We start from the raw sequence: 20,154 nt of genomic DNA, 5'->3' as shown, positions 1-20,154 counted from the left end.
GAGCTGATCCACAAGGAAGAGTCACACTCACCTTGTCAAGCAGATGTTGACAAAGTCTTTGGCGCTGTCTGAGAATCTGTCAGGTAAAGAAGGCATCAGTCCTTGTTTGGCCCCAATGTAGAACAAGGCCACTATCTTGTCCATGTGTGCTAGAGGGGGTTTTCCTGTGGCCATCTCATAGACCGTGCAACCCACACTCCATATATCCGACTTCCTGCCATATCCTGTATCGGTGATAACCTGCATAGAGCGGAAAATAATTTGTCACTGTTATGTTACAGTAAATATTCTATGGACCTGACTATTTTTTTTAGCTCCTATATTTGGGGTCTGGAGATCTAAACCAACAGTTGGGGCCAAATGATTCCCACCCCCAAAGCGAGTTTGAGCTTTTCTTCCTGTCACTCACACATGACGTGGACATATGCTTTAAAAGCTTGTCAAATGAAGATGTAAGTTATTTCAACTTTAAAGAGAATATTTGAAATATAAAAGTTGGATACTCGTGTTGAACAATACCAAAGTGTCAAATCATAAGATTCATGCATTTTGGCATCATCTTGCACAGTTTTGGATGCCTCTGTTTGCAGGGTTTTACAGTGTGGCCACGTCATGACATCACCACGAGGGGGGAGTACCTATTTGGACATAAAGTCAAATTCTCAGCCAAGGGAAGGAGCTCCGCCCTCTACCTTGGGCTATGAGGAACAAAAAAAGGTAGGGTAAAATATTATTTTCATCTAATCTTGGAATGCGCATAATAATCCCGACATGCTAACCTTTTAATGCACTCCGAATCGATCTGAGAGTTTGCAGATGTACCTCTGTTGTGACCGGGTGAATCTGTTCGGTGTAAAAAGTTTATTTTCGACCGTGATACGGGAAAAAAAATTAGCAACGATGGCAATAAAATATGTATAAACAGTGCAGAATTTCAAAAGATAAATCATGACACTTTTGGACAGCGTGGGGCGTGGTTTCATTTGCAATCTGGGAACGCCTCCACAATCGAACATTTTGTGGACAGGCTGAAAAAAACGGTTATTAATGTAACAAATAGAAACTACAAAAATTATACACCAAAACATCCAATACAAAGTATCTAGACCAGGGGTTCTTAACCTTCATAACCTCGGCGCCCAACTTTTTCACTACAGAGGGGCCCGAGGTCCACCCAAATATTAACACTGAATTCTTAATCTTACTCTTAGATTTAATCGTATTTAATAATTATATCTAACCTACTTACAGTATACAACCTTGTCAAATGATATTAAAGCATCTATTAATCACAAAGATTATTTACTTAAAACATAAACCTTAGGCTTATGTCAGACTGATAAGAAAAATATCACAGACTCATAAACAACTGACAAAAAATAAATGTACATACTAAATTAATGTTTATTAACTAAACTGTCAATAAAATTAAAATACAATAAAAATACAGCTTCAACACTTTAGTCATTTTTTTGCACCTAAAAAACTTCTCTATGACCTAAGCTCCAGACTTCTTCTTTGTTGGAGATTGCCATTACTGCCACAAGTGGTGAAAAAGTGTATTACAACTGAGTCGCTGCAGCCATTTATATATGTCTATGGCTGCAGCCCATACATACCAGAGCTGATATATTTTTTGGGCTGCCCTCATGGGGGCGCTCGCAGCCCAACGATATGGTTAAGAAACACTGATAACCACAAACAAGTGTTTTGAATTTAGTTTAAAATCATCATTATTTAAAATAATAGTGGTTTTGGGCAAAATTATAAATACACATTCTCCAAATATGGCTACTGGAAAAAGTTAAAAGTTAAAGTGCCAATGATTGTCTCACACACAGGTGTGGCGAAATGATTCTCTGCATTTGACCCATCACCCTTGATCACCCCCTGGGAGGTGAGGGGAGCAGTGAGCAGCAGCGGTGGCCGCGCCCGGGAATCATTTTGTTGATTTAACCCCCAATTCCAACCCTTGATGCTGAGTGCCAAGCAGGGAGGTAATGGGTCCCATTTTTATAGTATTTGGTATGACTGCCAGGGTTTAAACTCACAACCTACCGATCTCAGGGTGGACACTGGCCTAGTGGTTAAAAATCAAAAAGAGGGCTCCAATTATATTTTGGACCACTATTTGAGAGATGCATGGGTCTTTTGGAGCTTCATCATATCTACCTCTGGTGCCATCCAGTAAGGCGTGCCATGGACAGACTTGAGCAGATCCCCACTGCTGTTGGTGCTGTGGGTTACGCAGCTGACTCGGCGTGCACAGCCGAAGTCTATGAGCTTGATCACACCTGTGGGCATCAGCATCACATTGTTCCCCTTCAAGTCACGGTGAACGACCCTGTTCAAGTGAAGGTAGGCCACCCCTTCCAGGATCTGATGGGTGTATAGTGCGAGAACACGCTCTGGCAGTGGACCAAATCTGAGCGCAGAGCAGAAAACATTTAATTAGGGGGAAATCTTTAAGTATGGGACCATTTATTTTATTCCAACCTATGAAGAATGCTGGCGATAGATCCTCCTGGGATGTACTCCATGAAGATGGAAACCATGTGCTGATAGAGAGAGGTCCCAAGGAAGCCAACGATATTGGTGTGGCTCAGCGTTTTGAGAAGTTCTACTTCTCCCTGCAACCGACCATACTCGCTCTCTGCAGCCTTTGGGTCAGCGGTGTCCAAAGCCACCTGTTTCACAGCAATCAACTGGCCCTGACTGGTCAGACCACAGTATACCTGGTGAGATAGATATTTGAAATGCATTATAATTATTTGGACATCTAGCTAGAATATCTTCAACTCTTCAGAAAAAGGTTTCTACAACATTTTGGAGTGCGACTGGGAATTTTTCTGTTAATCCAAAAAAGCAATTGTGATGTCAGAGGTCAGTAATGTTAGACGAGATTGTGTAGCTCACATGTTCTTTACCAGTTAATCCCAAAAGTATTTTCAGGTTGGAGCTAAATGCAGAACACTGACATGTGGCTTTGCACCAATGTATCCAACTGTAACACCCAACTATTTTATTCTGCTTATCTGGGTTGCGGAGGCAGCAGTCTCAGTAGAGAAGCCCAGACTTCCTGGTCTCTGGCCACCTTTTCCAGTTGCACTAGAGCTGGGGTGTCAAACTCATTTTAGCTCAGGAGGCCGCATGAAGGAAAATGTGTTCTCACGTCGGCCGGTCTGGTAAAATCGTGGCATTATAACTTAGAAATACAACTACGACAACTTCAGATTGTTTTCTTTGTTTTACCCCGGCCCAAAATAGAACAAGTACATTCTGAAAATGTACATATCACAAATAATCCTCTTGACAAAACACTTCAAGTTAGTGAACATTTAGACTTAATCTCAGTGTATCTACAAAGCAATTGCACTATTATTATTTCAATTTGCAGTAGATCACACACTGGATAAACTATTTGCATGCCTAACAAAGTTGCTATTGCGACATCTAGTGGACACATTTAGAACAGCAGGTTCTTTATTTTAAAAATGCAGCTCAATTTTACACTTAGCAAACTCATCTCGCGGGCCAGATTGGACTTGTTTCCCAGGCCAGCTGCAAGACAAATCCTCCCTCTTTCCAGCTAGGCATGCCCGAAACACCAAGGAGACATTTAGGGGCTTCCACTAGATGCTTTAGCCACCTCTACTGGCTCTTTTGGATGCAAAGGAGCAGCAGCGGTACTCTGAGATACTCCCAGATGACTGAGCTCATTACCACACACCACCAGATTTGGCTGACAAAGACCAGGTTGCAAAGGCGCACACTTTGCACAATGCACCCGACCCTTAAGTTACCTCCACAGTTGGTGGATATACAGGGGGTGTCAGTAATCCTGGGTATCTTCTTTAGGCTCGCCTGTGGGCGCCCCTACCCCAGGCCTGGCTCCAGAGTGAGGGCCCGGTGTTTCTACGTCCGAGTGAAGTCCCCTCTTGATTTTTGGTCTTCGGGAGAAGCGGTAGAAAATGGATGGATGGATGGATGAATCATTCTTCGTCTCGCCTGTCACATAGGACCTGTTTGTCATGAGTGACTTTATCAGGGCTATTTAGCCCCCTACAATATAGCTGTTAGGACAGTGATATTCAACTGGGGGCCAGCAAAATGACGCAAGACCGTTCACTAAGGCCCAGTTCTAAACTAATGTTTTCGCAGAAAATTCACAAAAACACTAGAGGCCTGTTTATATAGAGGAACTTTGAACAATGTCCACTATAGAAGATGCTGGTTTCTCAAAATAATATTGATAGGGAAGGAAAAAGTCTGGCTCCTAAGTCTTCAGCTATTTGGAAAAGTGGCCCCTACAACAATTCAGTACAATAACCCGATCTAAGAATCACTTGGGCACTCAAATCCCTCCACCACAGTAAATTGATTCCCTGAGGAGGAAATATATTTTCCCCCCTCAAAAGTAGGAGCAATGATATTCAATGTACTTTAGTAATCTAATTGTATACACTACCGTTCAAAAGTTTGGGGTCACATTGAAATGTCCTTATTTTTGAAGGAAAAGCACTGTACTTTTCAATGAAGATAACTTTAAACTAGTCTTAACTATAAAGAAATACACTCTATACATTGCTAATGTGGTAAATGACTATTCTAACTGCAAATGTCTGGTTTTTGGTGCAATATCTACATAGGTGTATAGAGGCCCATTTCCAGCAACTATCACTCCAATGTTCTAATGGTACAATGTGTTTGCTCATTGGCTCAGAAGGCTAATTGATGATTAGAAAACCCTTGTGCAATCATGTTCACACATCTGAAAACAGTTTAGCTCGTTACAGAAGCTACAAAACTGACCTTCCTTTGAGCAGATTGAGTTTCTGGAGCATCACATTTGTGGGGTCAATTAAACGCTCAAAATGGCCAGAAAAAGAGAACTTTCATCTAAAACTCGACAGTCTATTGTTGTTCTTAGAAATGAAGGCTATTCCACAAAATTGTTTGGGTGACACCAAACTTTTGAACGGTAGTGTACATTCAATGAGGGTTAATGGGTCTATTCAAGGCCTTGGTTTATTAATCAATCATGAAGTGTATCCCCGTTATATCATGGTGTACTTACTGTCCCATATGCTCCACGACCAAGTACTTCACCCTTCGTCCAAGAAATGTTATCATCTGACCCAAATCCATGTAAAGCAGCAAAATTAATTGAAGTAACCTGCAAAAAAATCAAAGGTTAACAAATCTGAATTAATTGAGAATCCTGATTACAGATAATATTTATCTTAAAGTTTACCCCTGCATTCTTCTTGTCTCTTGATATTGCATTGTCCTCTTTGTGGTACTCTATTTCAAGGTTTTGTGGACATGAACCAGTGGAGACATCTTTCTCATCCAGTGAGATCAGCTCCTCAGCCAGACATTGCAACAAGTCATCTGTAAGTGGTCCGTCCCCAACCCCATCCAGAAACTTCTGATACACTGGTGACATACCAGTGTGGTCACTTCTGTGTACGTCTGTTGAACTTACAGTTGTTTCTTCCATATTCATAAGGAAGTTATCATAACCGTTATCTGTCATACCTTTGCCACCGGGGAGAACCTCATCAATGGTCGATAACGTCGTGACTTCAGCCTTTTCTACAGCGTTACGACCCATCTCACCATCATTAGAGAGAACTAGCTTAGCCTCAGGTTGACTAATACACTCCACTTTGTGTCTGTTCTTTGGTGCTTGTGTGAGGTGAGGTTTCACCCTGGAAGATAAAGGTTTTGCTATGCCTTTAGTTGAAACTACTATCGTCTCTGTCGGGGATTTCCTTAGCTTAGTTTGCCCTTGTTTCAAAGGTCTGTGTTTGACGTTACGGATCTCATGTAAATTCCTGAACTGAGCAGCCTGAGGTTGTTTGTCCTCAAAGCTGACTGGATTCCGAAGATGATCATAGATCGGACCAGCAAACATCTCATAGATTGCAGGTCCTTTGCCTTCACTCTGAATTGTCTTAAACATGTCTTTGTATGTGATGAAGTCCATGGCAGATTTAGATCTTTGTGCCCCAGCCTCATCTGGATTCTTTAATTGGTGGGTGCTCTTCATCTCCCTGCCTTTTGGGTGCTGTTGTGCACGGTGGTTGCTCACCTTGTCAGGATTTGCTCCTCTGTAGTGTGCACTACCAGCTCCCTTCTTTCGTGGTGATGGGGGGTCAGGGGTCCAACGAGCAACCTTAAGATATTTAAGGTTTGATTTATCCAAAGAGGTGGGGACTTTCTTAACAACAATTTGATCAGGGCTCGTTTTAGTGTTATCTATAGGTTGGTTGAAAAGAGAGCGGTGCTTTAGATTTTTCTGGGCCTTACTTAGGTTTAGTATAGTTTCGGCTTTGAGCTCGAGTCGAGTGGCGGACAAATTTGTCCTCACTTCACAATTTAAACCGTATTCTTCTGCCTTGTTTTCAGCGGGCTTCAAAGTTTTCTTAAATGTTCCACTCTTAGCAACTATAACTTGATTGCTATTTGAAAAAATTAGTGAGGTCTCTTCAGGGACAAAGCTGCTATTAACCTTTGCACCCTCACTACTGCCGCAGATCGCATCTTCTATTTGGAAATCCTTTGCGATTGCAGGTTTATCCACATAGTTACCCTTAATAGTTGTATCTGCCTGTTCTGCAGTGTTATTGCAGTCATTGGTAATACTCTCATCAGACATTAATGGGACCGGTGTTTCATGATTCCTTCTCGCTCTACGACTCATACCATAATCCTGATTTTCATTGGTGCAATTCATAATGGTCTGGCAGTTAACAGGCTCTTGTTTTTGTATGTGTATTGACTTGACGAGTGGTGATAAACTCTGCACTGTCTTCCCATCATCAAACTCACTGTCTTTCTCAGTGCAGCCTTTGGAATGTTTTGAAACCCAGTAAATGTCTTCAGGTGTATCCCTTTCATAGTCCTCATCTTCCAGATCAGTAGAACTCTGACTGCTGATGTTAGACCCACTATCTTCACTGCCACACCTGATGGCGAGGGGGTCGGTACGTGGGGTGCCCCCTGAAAATCTCCTCTTAAAGTGGGTTGTGGAATGAATGCTCTTGGTAATTGGCTTCAGGGGAACACTGTACTTTAATACCGGTGCAGCAGCATTTTCTTTTAACCTGGGGTCCAGTGGTTCCAGCTGCTTGGGTGACCGGAGAAGAGCAGCAGGTTGCAGAGCCAATATGGGACCCTGTTGAAACACCAGATAAAATGTTAAATTATTAACCAGGTATGTGGCTATGAATAGGGGATACTTGTGTTATGCAAATCACACCTTTTGCTCATTGATAGGTTTATGAGAGCCCAATCCTGCAGACACAGATTTATATTTTCACATTACAATTCCATCTGCAGTGGTGAAGTCAAAGCTTTGTATCATGGTACTGTGTTAAAATATAGATATAATAATTGAATACAAATGCATCGTTCATACTTGTCTGGATGTGTGCCCTGGCCTGAAGTACATAGTTTGAACACACAAGTGGTTCCATGATGCTGGGAGCTGATTGGCTGAGCTTGTTCGGTACTGCAATAGACAACAGGCCAAAGGATGATGGAGCTGCTTCGTTAAAACTTCTTGTTCTCTGCCTGTGAAGAATAAATTAATTCAAGTAATAGTACATTTCTGTTTTGTTTTGTGTGTGTTTTCAAAATGCACACCCTGCAACATACTTAAGATTGGTGCAACATCTGAAGTATAGTTGTCGCTGTACTAGACCGTCATGGTGAAGAGAGCCAGCTGAGCCAGAAGGCAAGCTCTCAATGTACTGGTCTATCTACCTTTCTAGCCTTGCCTGTGATCATGACCTCTGACTAGTGACCCATAGGGGCCACGAATTGGCCAAAATTAGTCTCTTTCGCAGGATAACTGGGATCACCCTCAGTAATAGGGGGATACGTTTAGAGTAGAGCAGCTGCTCCTCCACATCAGTTGAGGTGGCTTTTAGTTGAGATACCTCCCGGGTGTAGTGTTCTGGACAACAGGGAGGAAGCCCAGGGGTAGAACTAGTAAGCGCTGGAGGTCCAATGTTATACAGCTGGCCAGGAAAACGTCTCGGTCTCCCCCCAGTCAAACTGGAGACAGGGAAGTCTGGGCTTTGCTACTGAGACTGCTACAGTACCCCCACGACTTGGACCCGGGTAAGGGAAATAAAATTGAAAAATGGATGTATGGATACATTTCATTCCCCTTCCTTTCATTCATTCCCCTCCATAGTTGGCCAAAAACATTAGTTGATTATCCCGCCATTATTTCCCTTGATTGCTCCTTGAACATTAACTTTACAGGATTTCATGATTACAGTTATTCCCTCTGCAAAGTTCTACTGCAGGGGTCGCCAACCCGTGGATTGCAATCTACCAGTCGATCTTTCGGACCCAACCGGTCGATCGCGAAAATATTAGGAACATTTTTTTATCAAAATTACATCAGTATGTGACAACCGCACTTGGGGTGTGACCAACACATCCGCAATTAGGCAGGAATTTTAACACCTAAACACACACACACACACACGCATGTCTCTGACTCTCTCTTCAGCCTCACATCCCGCTGCTCTCCACACCGCAGCCATACCCCACCGATGGCGGCCACGTGCTACACCTGCTCGTCTCGCAAACGCGCCTTGCATGACGTGCTCATAAATCATGGAGCTGCAACAATGCATTAAGGCTGACTGTTGCAACGCATGGGACATTTTCTAGCATCCAAGATCAAACAACTCTTCCCTCAACCACGACCATTATCGCTCGCCTGCCACAGTAGGCTTTTAGGCCAAATACTTTAGTCTGTGAACATTGCTCCAAAGTACAGATTTTGTGTTGATTTATTGTGAATACAAAACTTAAACACTGACTTGTGCGGAGGCAGTAATATATGATAAAACAAGGCGGCAGCTAAAGGACTTTCCCGTGTATTCCCTCTTTACCACACTGTCATGAAAACAGTTAAATGGAAAGGGGTTATGGCTTTTCTTCATCAAAGTACATTGAAATAAATGAGCTGAAATGACAACAAGTTTTCTAATGTAATAACTTTCTCAACAGAGCAACAGTTTGCCTCAACAATTTGTTGTAGTTTGTCTTTGCGAATACAGAAAAAAACCTGCAACAAAAAATTTTACGTCCCTTTTACTCGCTGTGTACCTGTGTTTTGGGGGTACAGGAAGGCGGTTGCTTCTCGGAGGCAGCTGTCCTGGTGGAAGAACGGGATCCAAATGCCTCTGCCGTCTGCAAACGTTGCTTAGGTTCGGCAAAGGCAAAGTTCCTCTGAAAAGGAAGGAAAACAATCATGGATCAACCCAGCCAAGTTAGAAGAGAAACATTCGATAGCGTATTTTTTCAAATTCAACAGTGCGCCTTATGTACAGTACATATTAATTCTGGTTGTGGTACATGGTGTAATGATAAGTGTGGCAGTCATACATAAGAGATATGTGTGGACTGCAGGTTAATGCCTGTTTAATAAATGGCGCAAGCAAGTACCGGTAAGCAAGCAAACCCAAAACTTTGATCTTTCATTGATAATATAGAACATTACACACGGCGCTCACGACTTTGGTAAGCTACGAAGCCGCACCGCTTGATTGATTTTGGGAGCATTACGGCTGCTGTAGTCAGTTCGTCAACATACCGGCATTATTATCACTGTTGTCAATAAGCTTCTTTTTTGTTGTGGGGCATTCATCCTCCGCTGTTGCCATTTCTAATACAAATTAGCATATACCGTATTTTCTGGACTATATGGCGCACCGGATTATAAGGCGCACTGCCAATGAGCGGGTCGAGTCAGGTCTATTTTCATACAAAAGGCGCACCAGATTATAGGTCATATTAAAGAGATCATATTATATTAATTTTTTTCTAAATTAAAACTTCCTTGTGGTCTACATAACATCTAATGGTGGTTCTTTGGTCAAAATGTTGCATAGATTATGTTTTACAGATCATCTTCAAGCCGCTTTCTGACAGTCGCTTCCGGATGCGCCGTTTTGTGGGTGGTCTTATTTACGTGGCTCACCTTCGGCAGCGTCTTCTCCCCGTCATCTTTGTTGTAGCGGTGTAGCGTGCAAGGACGGGAGTGGAAGAAGTGTCAAAAGATGGAGCTAACTGTTTTAATGACATTCAGACTTTACTTAAATCAATAACGGAGTAGCATCTCCTCATCCGTGGCTCACTAGTGCAACAACAACGCCAGAAATGTGTCCTGTGAAAAACGACTGGAACTCTTAATAACTAAAGTTCCTTGGGTGAATAATGTAAATTCACTACACCGGTATGTTTTAGCGCTTTCATGGCGAGTTTACTGACAGATATAAGTAAGAACTTTACACTACTTTGTATTAGAAATGGCAACAGCGGAGGATAACAAGAAGATAGAGAAAAAGAAGAAGCTTATTGACTACAAAGGCAGACGCTCACAATTTTTCAGGATTTATGCAGATCCCAAATACAGATCAGCAGGTACCAGAAGGTAAGAAAAGTTGCTTTTGCATAGTATTGCGAAACAAAACGGCAGATAATATGTCTTACCTTATACACACACACCATAATAATACTCGTATGTTGAAGCACAGTACAATCCATCAAGCGGTGCGGCTTCATAGCTTACCAAAGTCGTACTAAAACATTTTGATAGATTTTTGAGCCCCGTGTGTAATGTTCTATATTTTCAATGGAACATATAAAATGTTGGTGTTGTTTATTTAAGTCATATTGCAGTCTACACATATCGCTTATGTGTGACTGCCATCTACTGGTCACACTTATCATTTCACCATGTACCAAATAAAATTGCTTTGAGGTTGGTAAGCACAACCAAAATTATTCCGTACATTAGGCGCACTGGGTTATAAGGCGCACTGTCAAGTTTTGAGAAAATGAAAAGGTTTTAAGCACGCCTTATAGTCCTAAAAATACGGTAGTTCTGATTCATCTCTCTCAGTAGACTCGTTATGGAAGCACTAAAAACTACAACAAAGATGACGAAGAGAAGACGCAGTTTAAATAAGACTGCCTACAAAACGGTGCATCCTAAAGAGACGGTCAGAAAGCAGCTTGAAGATGGTCTGTAAAACATAGTCAGCAATATTTTGACCAAAGAACCACCATTACATGTTATGTAGACCACAAGGAAGTGTTTTCAATATTTAAAAAAATCATAATATGACCTCTTTAATGCGCCTAATAATCCAGTGCGACTTTTGTATGAAAAAAGACCCCGTCATTGACGGTGCGCCTCGTGGTCCAAGATATACAGTACATTGTCTTGCGTTGAAGTGGCAATAAAACCATAAAACCCATCACTTCCAACTATCTTTCTCAACTTCTAGACATCAAAAACCTGCTCAAAGGCCTCATTTTGTCCTTGGGTAACTTGGACTTGATTCAAAAGTGAGGCTCCCATGTAAAAAAAAAAAGACAATGGCCTGATTCACCAAACCCCTCCTGGCTCCCCGTCTTTCTGTTCCCCAACCTGTCTGTGGAGAACAGGTTGTCCTCCGGGCCACAGTAGCAGGTGGCGGCATACAAGTCCGGTAGTGTAACCGGAGAGGGAAGCATTCACATGCTGATGTCAGAGTAAGATGTGCTTGTTGACAACTCCAGTCGGGGGGCAGCATGCCCACAAGTCACCGTGTTAATCGTACGCACACTTGCTTGTGTGTACCAGAGTTGTTTTTTTTAGTTACGTATAAACAGATGTTAAAGGGCACGATGTGGGTGTAAACACCTTTCACTCTGCCCACCTGCTGCCTGACATGGCGTTCTGGTAGGCTTGGATCAGGTCTGTCAGTGTTTCCATGGCAGTTCGGTCACTGCGAGGACTCCCCTCATCTTCGTTATCGTCTACAAACAGACACAATTATACATTTATATCAACTCAAAGAAGATTCGTGTAAGAAATGCATGTTTAGTTGATCACTGTCCTATTGATCCAACGCAACAATTGTCAATTTTCCACTTAATACCTTGCAATAAACTATACAGTATTTATGTAATTACCTTTTTATGCTCCCAGATGCTGTTTTTCCTGGCTCTTTTTTACATTGCCATAGGTTAGCAAACCTGTTTCTTTTCTGTTCTCTTTTGAGCTTCGTGTCTGAGGTAAAAGGCAGGAGGGCGAGCTCCTCAGCAAGGTTGTCCTGGCCAGAGAGACCACACCCATGCACCGTGGTCCCTCCCACCGTGCCTGCCTAAATCGTTCCCTGCATCCCTTCCCCCCCATATGACGGAGATGTTACCTGAATAACCAAAGCATGAGATGCTGTTTGTACACGGAGGGTTTAATGCAGGGATGTTAAACTCGTTTTCATCGAGGGCCACATCGCAGAGTATGGCTGCCATCAGAGGGCCGCTTGTAATTGTCATTATTAATTACAGTATATATATTATATTAAGTAGACTGTCGATTTTACAGTAAAAACTTTACATTTACAAAAATGTTTCTGTAAAATATAGCGTTTTTTAATTTATTTTTTACAACATTTTACGGTAAATGGAAAAACAGTACCAAATTGACATTGGTTTTTACTACATTATATTGTTAATGGAAAAACAGTACAAGTTATTTTTTTATTTTGGTCACTTCGCTGCCAGTTTTTCTACCGTAAAAACTAGAGATGTCCAATAATGGCTTTTTTGCCGATATCCAATATTACGATTTTGTCCAACTCTTAATTACCGATTCCGATATCAACCGATACCGATATATACAGTCGTGGAATTAACACATTATTATGCCTAATTTTGTTGTGATGCCCCGCTGGATGCATTAAACAATGTAACAAGGTTTTCCAAAATAAATCAACTCAAGTTATGGAAAAAAAATGCCATCATGGCACTGCCATATTTATTATTGAAGTCACAAAGTGCATTATTTTTTTTAACATGCCTCAAAACCGCAGCTTGGAATTTGGAACATGCTCTCCTTGAGAGAGCATGAGGAGGTTGAGTTGGGGCGGGGGTAGGGGGTAACGGGGGGTGTATATTGTAGCGTCCCGGAAGAGTTAGTGCTGCAAGGGGTTCTAGGTATTTGTTCTGTTATGTTTATGTTGTGTTATGGGTTTGTCATTCTTGTTTGGTGTGGGTTCACAGTGTGGTGCATATTTGTAACAGTGTTAAAGTTGTTTATACCACCACCCTCAGTGTGACCTGTATGGCTGTTGACCAAGTATGCCTTGCATTCACTTGTGTGTGTGTGTGTGTGTGTGTGTGTGTGTGTGTGTGTGTGTGTGTGTGTGTGTGTGTGTGTGTGTGTGTGTGTGTGTGTGTGTGTGTGTGTGTGTGTGTGTGTGTGTGTGTGTGTGTGTGTGTGTGTGTGTGTGTGTGTGTGAAAAGCCGTAGATATTATGTGATTGGGACGGCACGCAAAGGCAGTGCCTTTAAGGCACGCCCCCAATATTGTCGTCTGGGTGGAAATCGGGAGAATGGTTGCCCCGGGAGATTTTCGGGAGGGGTACTGAAATTCGGGAGCCTCCTGGGAGTGTTGGCAAGTATGACTGGTAGACGCAACTGCTCTGTACTTCTCCCTGCGTCCGTGTACCACTTCGTACAGCGGCGTTTTAAAAAGTCATAAATTTTACTTTTTAAAACCGATACCGATAATTTCCGATATTACATTTTAAAGCATTTATCGGCCGATAATTTCGGCAGTCCGATATTATCGGACATCTCTAGTAAAAACAAATGTACCATTTACAGTAATACACCGTTTAAAAACAACAACTGTAGATATTACAGTCAAAAACTGGCAGCTCAGTCAACAGAATTTTAACGCAAAAAACAGTAGTTTTTTTCAATTTACAGTAATATGCTGTAAAGAACAACGTACATATACTTTTTCTATCAAAATGAAAAAAATCAGTTACATTTTGTTAAGAAAACATTGAGTACTTTATTGACACATATCATTTCCAGGTGTTTGCGGGCCAGATAAAACATACTTGCCAACCTTGAGACCTCCGATATCGGAGGGGGGGGCGTGGCTGGGGCGTGGTTAAGAGGAGAGTATATTTACAGCTAGAATTCACCAACTCAAGTATTTCATATATATATATATATATATATATATATATATATATATATATATATATATATATATATATATATATATATATATATATATATATATATATATATATATATATAATGTATGAAATACTTGACTTTCAGTGAATTCTAGCTATATATATATATATATATATATATATATATATATATATATTTATTTTATTATACATATAAATAAAATAAATACTTGAATTTTAGTGTTCCGGGGGCTATCCAGTAGATGGCAGCATTGTCCTGTTTAACTTCTCCGTTCATGTCTGAGTACATCATTTCGGCCCCCGTGTTCAATGGAGAAGTCTGTTCTACAAAATGTACAGGCAACATACATACCCCTTCGAACTGTCCTGGATGAACTGAAATTCTTGTTTTCATTCGTTTTGGAACTTGCAAGCGTATTTCTTCATCTTGCTCGTCGACGGCGTCGCCATGTCTGTAACTTCCTCGTTCTTCTGCTTCGTCTCCTTGTTGTGTGCGCAGTTGTGCACCCTACTCTCTAAAAGCCGTAGATGTTATGACGTCATTGGGCAGGCAAGCTGTTTATATTGTGGGAAAGCGGACGTGAGAACAGGCTGTCCCCACTCAGGTCCGCATTGAGCTGGAGGGGGCGTGGCCTCCAGATCCGGCTGAATACCGGGAGTTTGTCGGGAGAAAATTTCTGCCGGGAGGTTATCGGGAGAGGCGCTGAATACCGGGAGTCTCCCGCTAAAAACGGGAGGGTTGGCAAGTATGAGATAAAATGATGTCGCGGGCCAGATCTGGCCCCCGGGCCTTGAGTTTCACACCTGTGGTTTCATGGGACAAAATTAATAATAATTACTTAAATGTGTCATTAATAAATACATTTTTTTATCATTTAATTAATTGATTTCATAATCAATTAGTTATTTTATAATTTAATCAATTATATCACCATTTAATGATTGATTATTTCGTTAAACCTGTGTGCCAGCAACAGGGGGTAGTAACACCAAATTCCAGGTTCTGATACACAAGACTCCTGAAGTTACCACTTTATACTCACACTCGGTATGTTTACATGCATTCAAAAAATCATTATTTCACCTGCTGGGTTGAAAATCAGCGTTTTAAAGCACATATAAAAACTTTCATTAGGCTTTTGACTTTTTAAACGTATCTTTATGAACCCCGTGAATAATTTAGTTTTATTTTGAAAAATAAGTTTTTTTTTTGTTTGTTTTTTTTAACCAAAAAGCCAGCAAATTCAATATAAAGTGGCCACGACATTAATTTAATAACCTGTTGCTATTTACTTGGATATGATTATGAGTTTGTCAAATTTTTCCTTTTTACTTCAGAGTGCAAAGTATAGAAGTATCATCAGTGGGTATTAATACAAGTCTTAAAGATACGTCATTACTATATTACCAGTGCATCTCCTGGGGTTTAAGTCTCCCTGTGTCTTTAAAAACTATAGTGAGGGTCTTTGAACGCACCACAGTTATGAGATGCAAAAGTAAAACTTGTACATTACTTTTTATGCCGCCACAGATAGCTGTATTATATCTTTTTATATATATATATATATATTTATATATATATTTATATATATATATTATATACTGTATTTTACCATTCTTCTGTTTATTTGATTCAAGCAACCTTGTTGAACTTTTGCTACAATATCTTTTTTTTAAATTTACATATCTAAATGGCAGTTGAAAAAAAACTTTAAAGTTTATTCGCCACCAATTCAATGCCACTGGTCAGCACTTGGGGAATTTATTTTATCCCCCAAATTAGCCCGTCAAAGTTAGTGGGCGGGGCTAACACAAATGTTCTTGCTTTGGACTAAATCCTGGAACTTGGAAAGTTTTCAAAGCGGATATACTCATACTTTTTTCGGGGTTTGGTGGTACAGAACAAAAGGACATGCATTTATCCTCTCAAAAAAAAACAAAATACAATGAAATTAAACATGTACCGTATTTTCCGGACCATAGGGATTATAAGGCGCACTGTCGATGAATGGTCTATTTTCGATCTTTTTTCATATATAAGGCGCATTAAAGGAGTCATGTTTTTTTTTTTTCTATATGTAAAACACTTCCTTGTGGTCTACATAACATGTAATGGTGGTTATTTGGTCAAAATGTTGCATTGATTATGTTTTACAGATCATCTTCAAGCCGCTTTCTGACAGTCGCTTCAGTCTTATTTACGTGGCTCACCTTCAGCAGCGTCTTCCCCCTGTCATCTTTGTTGTAGCGGTGTAGCGTGCAAGGAGGGGAGTGGAAGAATAGTCAAAAGATGGAGCTAACTGTTTTAATGACATTCAGACTTTACCTAAATCAATAACGGAGCAGCATCTCCTCATCCGGAAACAACAACACCATGAAAAAACGTCCGACCGGAACTCTCTAACAACTGAAGTTCCTTGGGTGAATAATGTAAACTCACTACACCGGTATGTTTTAGCGCTTTCATGGCGAGTTTACTGACAGATATAAGTTAGAACTTTATATTAGGACTACTTTATATTAGAAATGGCAACAGCGGAGGATGAATGTCCCATAACAAGAAGATAGAGAAAAAGAAGAAGCTGATCGACTTCGGTGTCGGCACGGACTACAAAGGCGGACACACGCAAATTTCCAGGATTTATGCAGATCCCAAATACAGATCAGCAGATACCAGAAGGTAAGAAAAGTTGCTTTTGCATAATATTGCGAAACAAAACGGCAGATATCTCTTACCTTATACACACACCATAATAATACTCGTATGTTGAAGCACATCAAGCGGTGCTGTACTAAAACATTTTGATAGATTTTTGAGCGCCGGGTGTAATGTTCTATATTTTCAATGGAACATATAAAATGTTGGTGTTGTTTACTTGAGTCATATTGCCATCATAGTGCAGTCTACATGTATCTCTTATGTTTGACTGCCATCTACTGGTCACACTTATCATTACACCATGTACCAAATAAAATTGCTTCGAGTTCGGTAAGCAAAACCAAAATTATTCTATATTTAAGATTAAGATTAAAGTACCAATGATTGTCACACACACACTAGATGTGGTGAAATTTGTCCTCTGCATTTGTCCCATCCCCTTGGGGAGCAGTGGGCAGCAGCGGCGCCGCGCCCGGGAATCATTTTGGTGATTTAACCCCCAACTCCAACCCTTTGTTGCTGAGTGCCAAGCAGTGTGGTTATGGGTCCCATTTTTATAGTCTTTGGTATGACTCGGCTGGGATTTGAACTCCAACCTACCGATCTCAGGGCGGACACTCTAACCATGTTAGGCGCACCGGGTTAAAAGGCGCACTGTTGAGTTTTGAGGGAAAAAAATGATTTTAAGTGCGCCTTATAGTCCGGAAAATACGGTCCAAGTTATACTGTCATTGTTAGACCCACTTACCCCGACTAGAGGTGTTTTGATGGTCCAGTTGACATTCGGAATAGTCCAATGTCCCCTGCAAAATAAGCAAAGAATGTGATTTAATCCTATAAATGCAATAATCTCCTCCAGTTATTGGTGTTCAGTTACACTTCGGTTTTCCAAAACCTCTGACAAAAACTAAACTGAATGAAAACTATAATATTTCCCATTAGAAACAATGCAAATCTAATATTTATTGCTCAGTTCGACCATGGTGTTTTGTTTCAATACTCATTAAAAAAAAAAGTATGCATGCACATCAGTGGCGGCTGCTGGTCTTTCAAGTAGGGAAAGCTCATTATCATTTACTTTCTAAACACGAGTACAGTCTCCGCTAACAGATTAAATATATAAAGATGTTAGATTTCACAAATAAAACATCACTTAAAGGATTATAAACTTCTCCATATAAACGTACAATAACGAAATTAAACTAAACAAGTGCTCTGTCAGTGGTTTATATTTCAAGACCGCTGATTCGCTCACAAAAAAGGGATTCAACCTCAGACAGATCCTCCAATCATAATCAGCTTGGTGTCCATTTGCTTCCAGAGACACCTGGCGTCCGATGGGCGGGACAAAGCCTAGTATTTATCCAACGACTGTCTAGTTTTGGTGCTGTGGAACAACCCTCTTTATCAATGGACGCTCAGTTTAAACACCATTTAATGCAGTGTGACGCCACCACAATGAATGAGAAGAAAGTTGCGTTAACTGTCTACAAAGTCTCTGATTGCAAAAAAATTTTTTACGCATTCTAGCGCATACTTAGTCTATTAAAAGTAAACACAAAAGTACATATTTGACCACTTTTTTTTTTACATTTTAGGGGGATGCTGAGGTTCCCTGAATCACCACCAATACACATCTAGAAAATAGAAGAAGGCCTCAGAAGTCTTAAAGTCTTTGATAGGTATGGGCAGATATACAGTTGCTCAAAAAGGTTCATTCATATACTTTTTCAAAATTTCTTGTAATCAGACCAGAGAAACACATCAAAAATGCACTCAAAAACTGCCAATATCCAACCTGCGCCATCAAAAAAGGGGAACCACAAGTAAACAACAAGGAAAAGAGAACAAAGAAAAACCTGAAGTAAAAAACAAAGAGGTCATAACCTTACCATACATTAGGGGGATAACTGAACCAATACAACGGGTCATGAAAAAATACAAAATAAACACACACACTTACTTGTACATCCAAAAGACAAAATACAAAACCAGTGAAGTTGGCAGGTTGTGTAAATTGTAAATATAAACAAAATACACTGATTTGCAAATCCTTTTCAACCTATATTCAATTGAATAGACTGCAAAAACAAGATATTTAATGTTTGAACTGGAAAACTTAGTTATTTTTTGCAAATATTAGCTCATTTGGAATTTGATGCCTGCAACATGTTTCAAAAAAGTTGGCAAAAGTGGCAAAAACGACTCAGAAAGTTGAGGAATGCTCATCAAACTCTTATTTGGAACCTCCCACAGGTGAACAGGCTAATTGGGAACAGGTGGGTGCTATGATTGGGTATAAAAGCAGCTTCCATGAATTGCTCAGTCATTCACAAACAAGGATGGAGCGAGGGTCACCACTTTGTGAACAAATGCGTGAGCAAATTGTCAAACAGTTTAAGAAGAACATTTCTCAACGAGCTATTGCAAAGGAATTTAGGGATTTCACCATCTACGGTCCGTAATATTATCAAAAGTTTCAGAGAATCTGAGAAAATCACTGCACGTAAGCGATGATATTACGGACTTTTTATCCCTCAAAAACCGACATTAGTGTGTAAAGGATATCACCACATAGGCTCAGAAACAATTCAGAAAACCACTGTCCGTAACTACAGTTTGTCGCTACATCTGTAAGTGCGGGTTAAAACTCTACTATGCAAAGCGAAGGCCATTTATCAACAACACCCAGAAACCAGGTAGACTTGACAGATCTGCCTGGTTGGCCACGCCTATAAGAACAGCTGATAGACAACACGTCTCAGTGGTCAGGTGACCCTTCTGAAGAAGACTGCAGATGACAGTCGAAACATGTCAGGTAAAAATTCCATCTAATATACCGAAAATATGGTCTGATTACAAGAACATTTGCAAAAGTACAGATATACAGTGTTTAAAAAAACGTGCCATCTTTATATTCCATATTATTTCTGAAATGCTTTAACGCAAAGAATGTTTTAGGCTTGTCCGTGACACGTACCTCGGTGTGGCTGTATGGTTGAACCTGGTCCTGATGGGTTGGCGTCCGAATGGGTGAACCTGAGGGAGACTGATCTGTGAGGCTTTCAAGGTCCAACTCAAGGTCCAAACATCCAAGTTCCGTGTGAAAATGTTGGTCCAGAGGCGGGGACGACACGGTGCCAGCATCTGCCATAGAAAGAACCGGTAAGAAATCCTATTTATTTGGCACCTTGTCCAATTCTACTTCAACTACTTGCTACTATGACTGAGAGTAGTCTGAGCAGGTTCAGCCTTTTAAAACTTGACATTTGAGTAAAAAAAAATGTCCCTGCCCCCTTCAACACAGAGTTGTTTGGACAAGGTGGGAGGACAAGTCGTAAAACAACAACAAAAAAAGGTGTTTTCTCGGACCATTCTCATTTCTTCCTCCCATTTCACTCAATGGATGGTTCAATTTCATTCATCCTTGACCGTTTCTTTTTTGTTTTTTAAATA

The 20,154-nt window shown here is 40.6% G+C and overlaps 1 protein-coding gene across 1 annotated transcript in view; it reads right to left on the bottom strand.

The window, feature by feature from the left end:
• The window catches only part of map3k19 (mitogen-activated protein kinase kinase kinase 19), a 68,033-nt gene that overhangs the window by 476 nt on the left and 47,403 nt on the right, over window positions 1–20,154 (bottom strand). The window contains exons 8-18 of the mRNA XM_062067181.1: window positions 19,679–19,845; window positions 17,447–17,501; window positions 11,739–11,838; window positions 9,139–9,261; window positions 7,427–7,581; window positions 7,268–7,302; window positions 5,255–7,183; window positions 5,078–5,176; window positions 2,497–2,735; window positions 2,173–2,425; window positions 32–240 (exon numbers count right to left, since the gene is read on the bottom strand). Of these exons, the coding sequence (XP_061923165.1) occupies window positions 32–240; window positions 2,173–2,425; window positions 2,497–2,735; window positions 5,078–5,176; window positions 5,255–7,183; window positions 7,268–7,302; window positions 7,427–7,581; window positions 9,139–9,261; window positions 11,739–11,838; window positions 17,447–17,501; window positions 19,679–19,845 (3,364 nt within the window). The remainder of the gene's footprint in view (window positions 1–31; window positions 241–2,172; window positions 2,426–2,496; window positions 2,736–5,077; window positions 5,177–5,254; window positions 7,184–7,267; window positions 7,303–7,426; window positions 7,582–9,138; window positions 9,262–11,738; window positions 11,839–17,446; window positions 17,502–19,678; window positions 19,846–20,154) is intronic.

Source organism: Entelurus aequoreus, linkage group LG13, assembly GCF_033978785.1.
Source record: "Entelurus aequoreus isolate RoL-2023_Sb linkage group LG13, RoL_Eaeq_v1.1, whole genome shotgun sequence".
Lineage (NCBI taxonomy): Eukaryota > Metazoa > Chordata > Actinopteri > Syngnathiformes > Syngnathidae > Entelurus > Entelurus aequoreus.
Note: the sequence above shows the minus strand (reverse complement) of the source record. Positions and strands in the feature narration are given on the sequence as shown.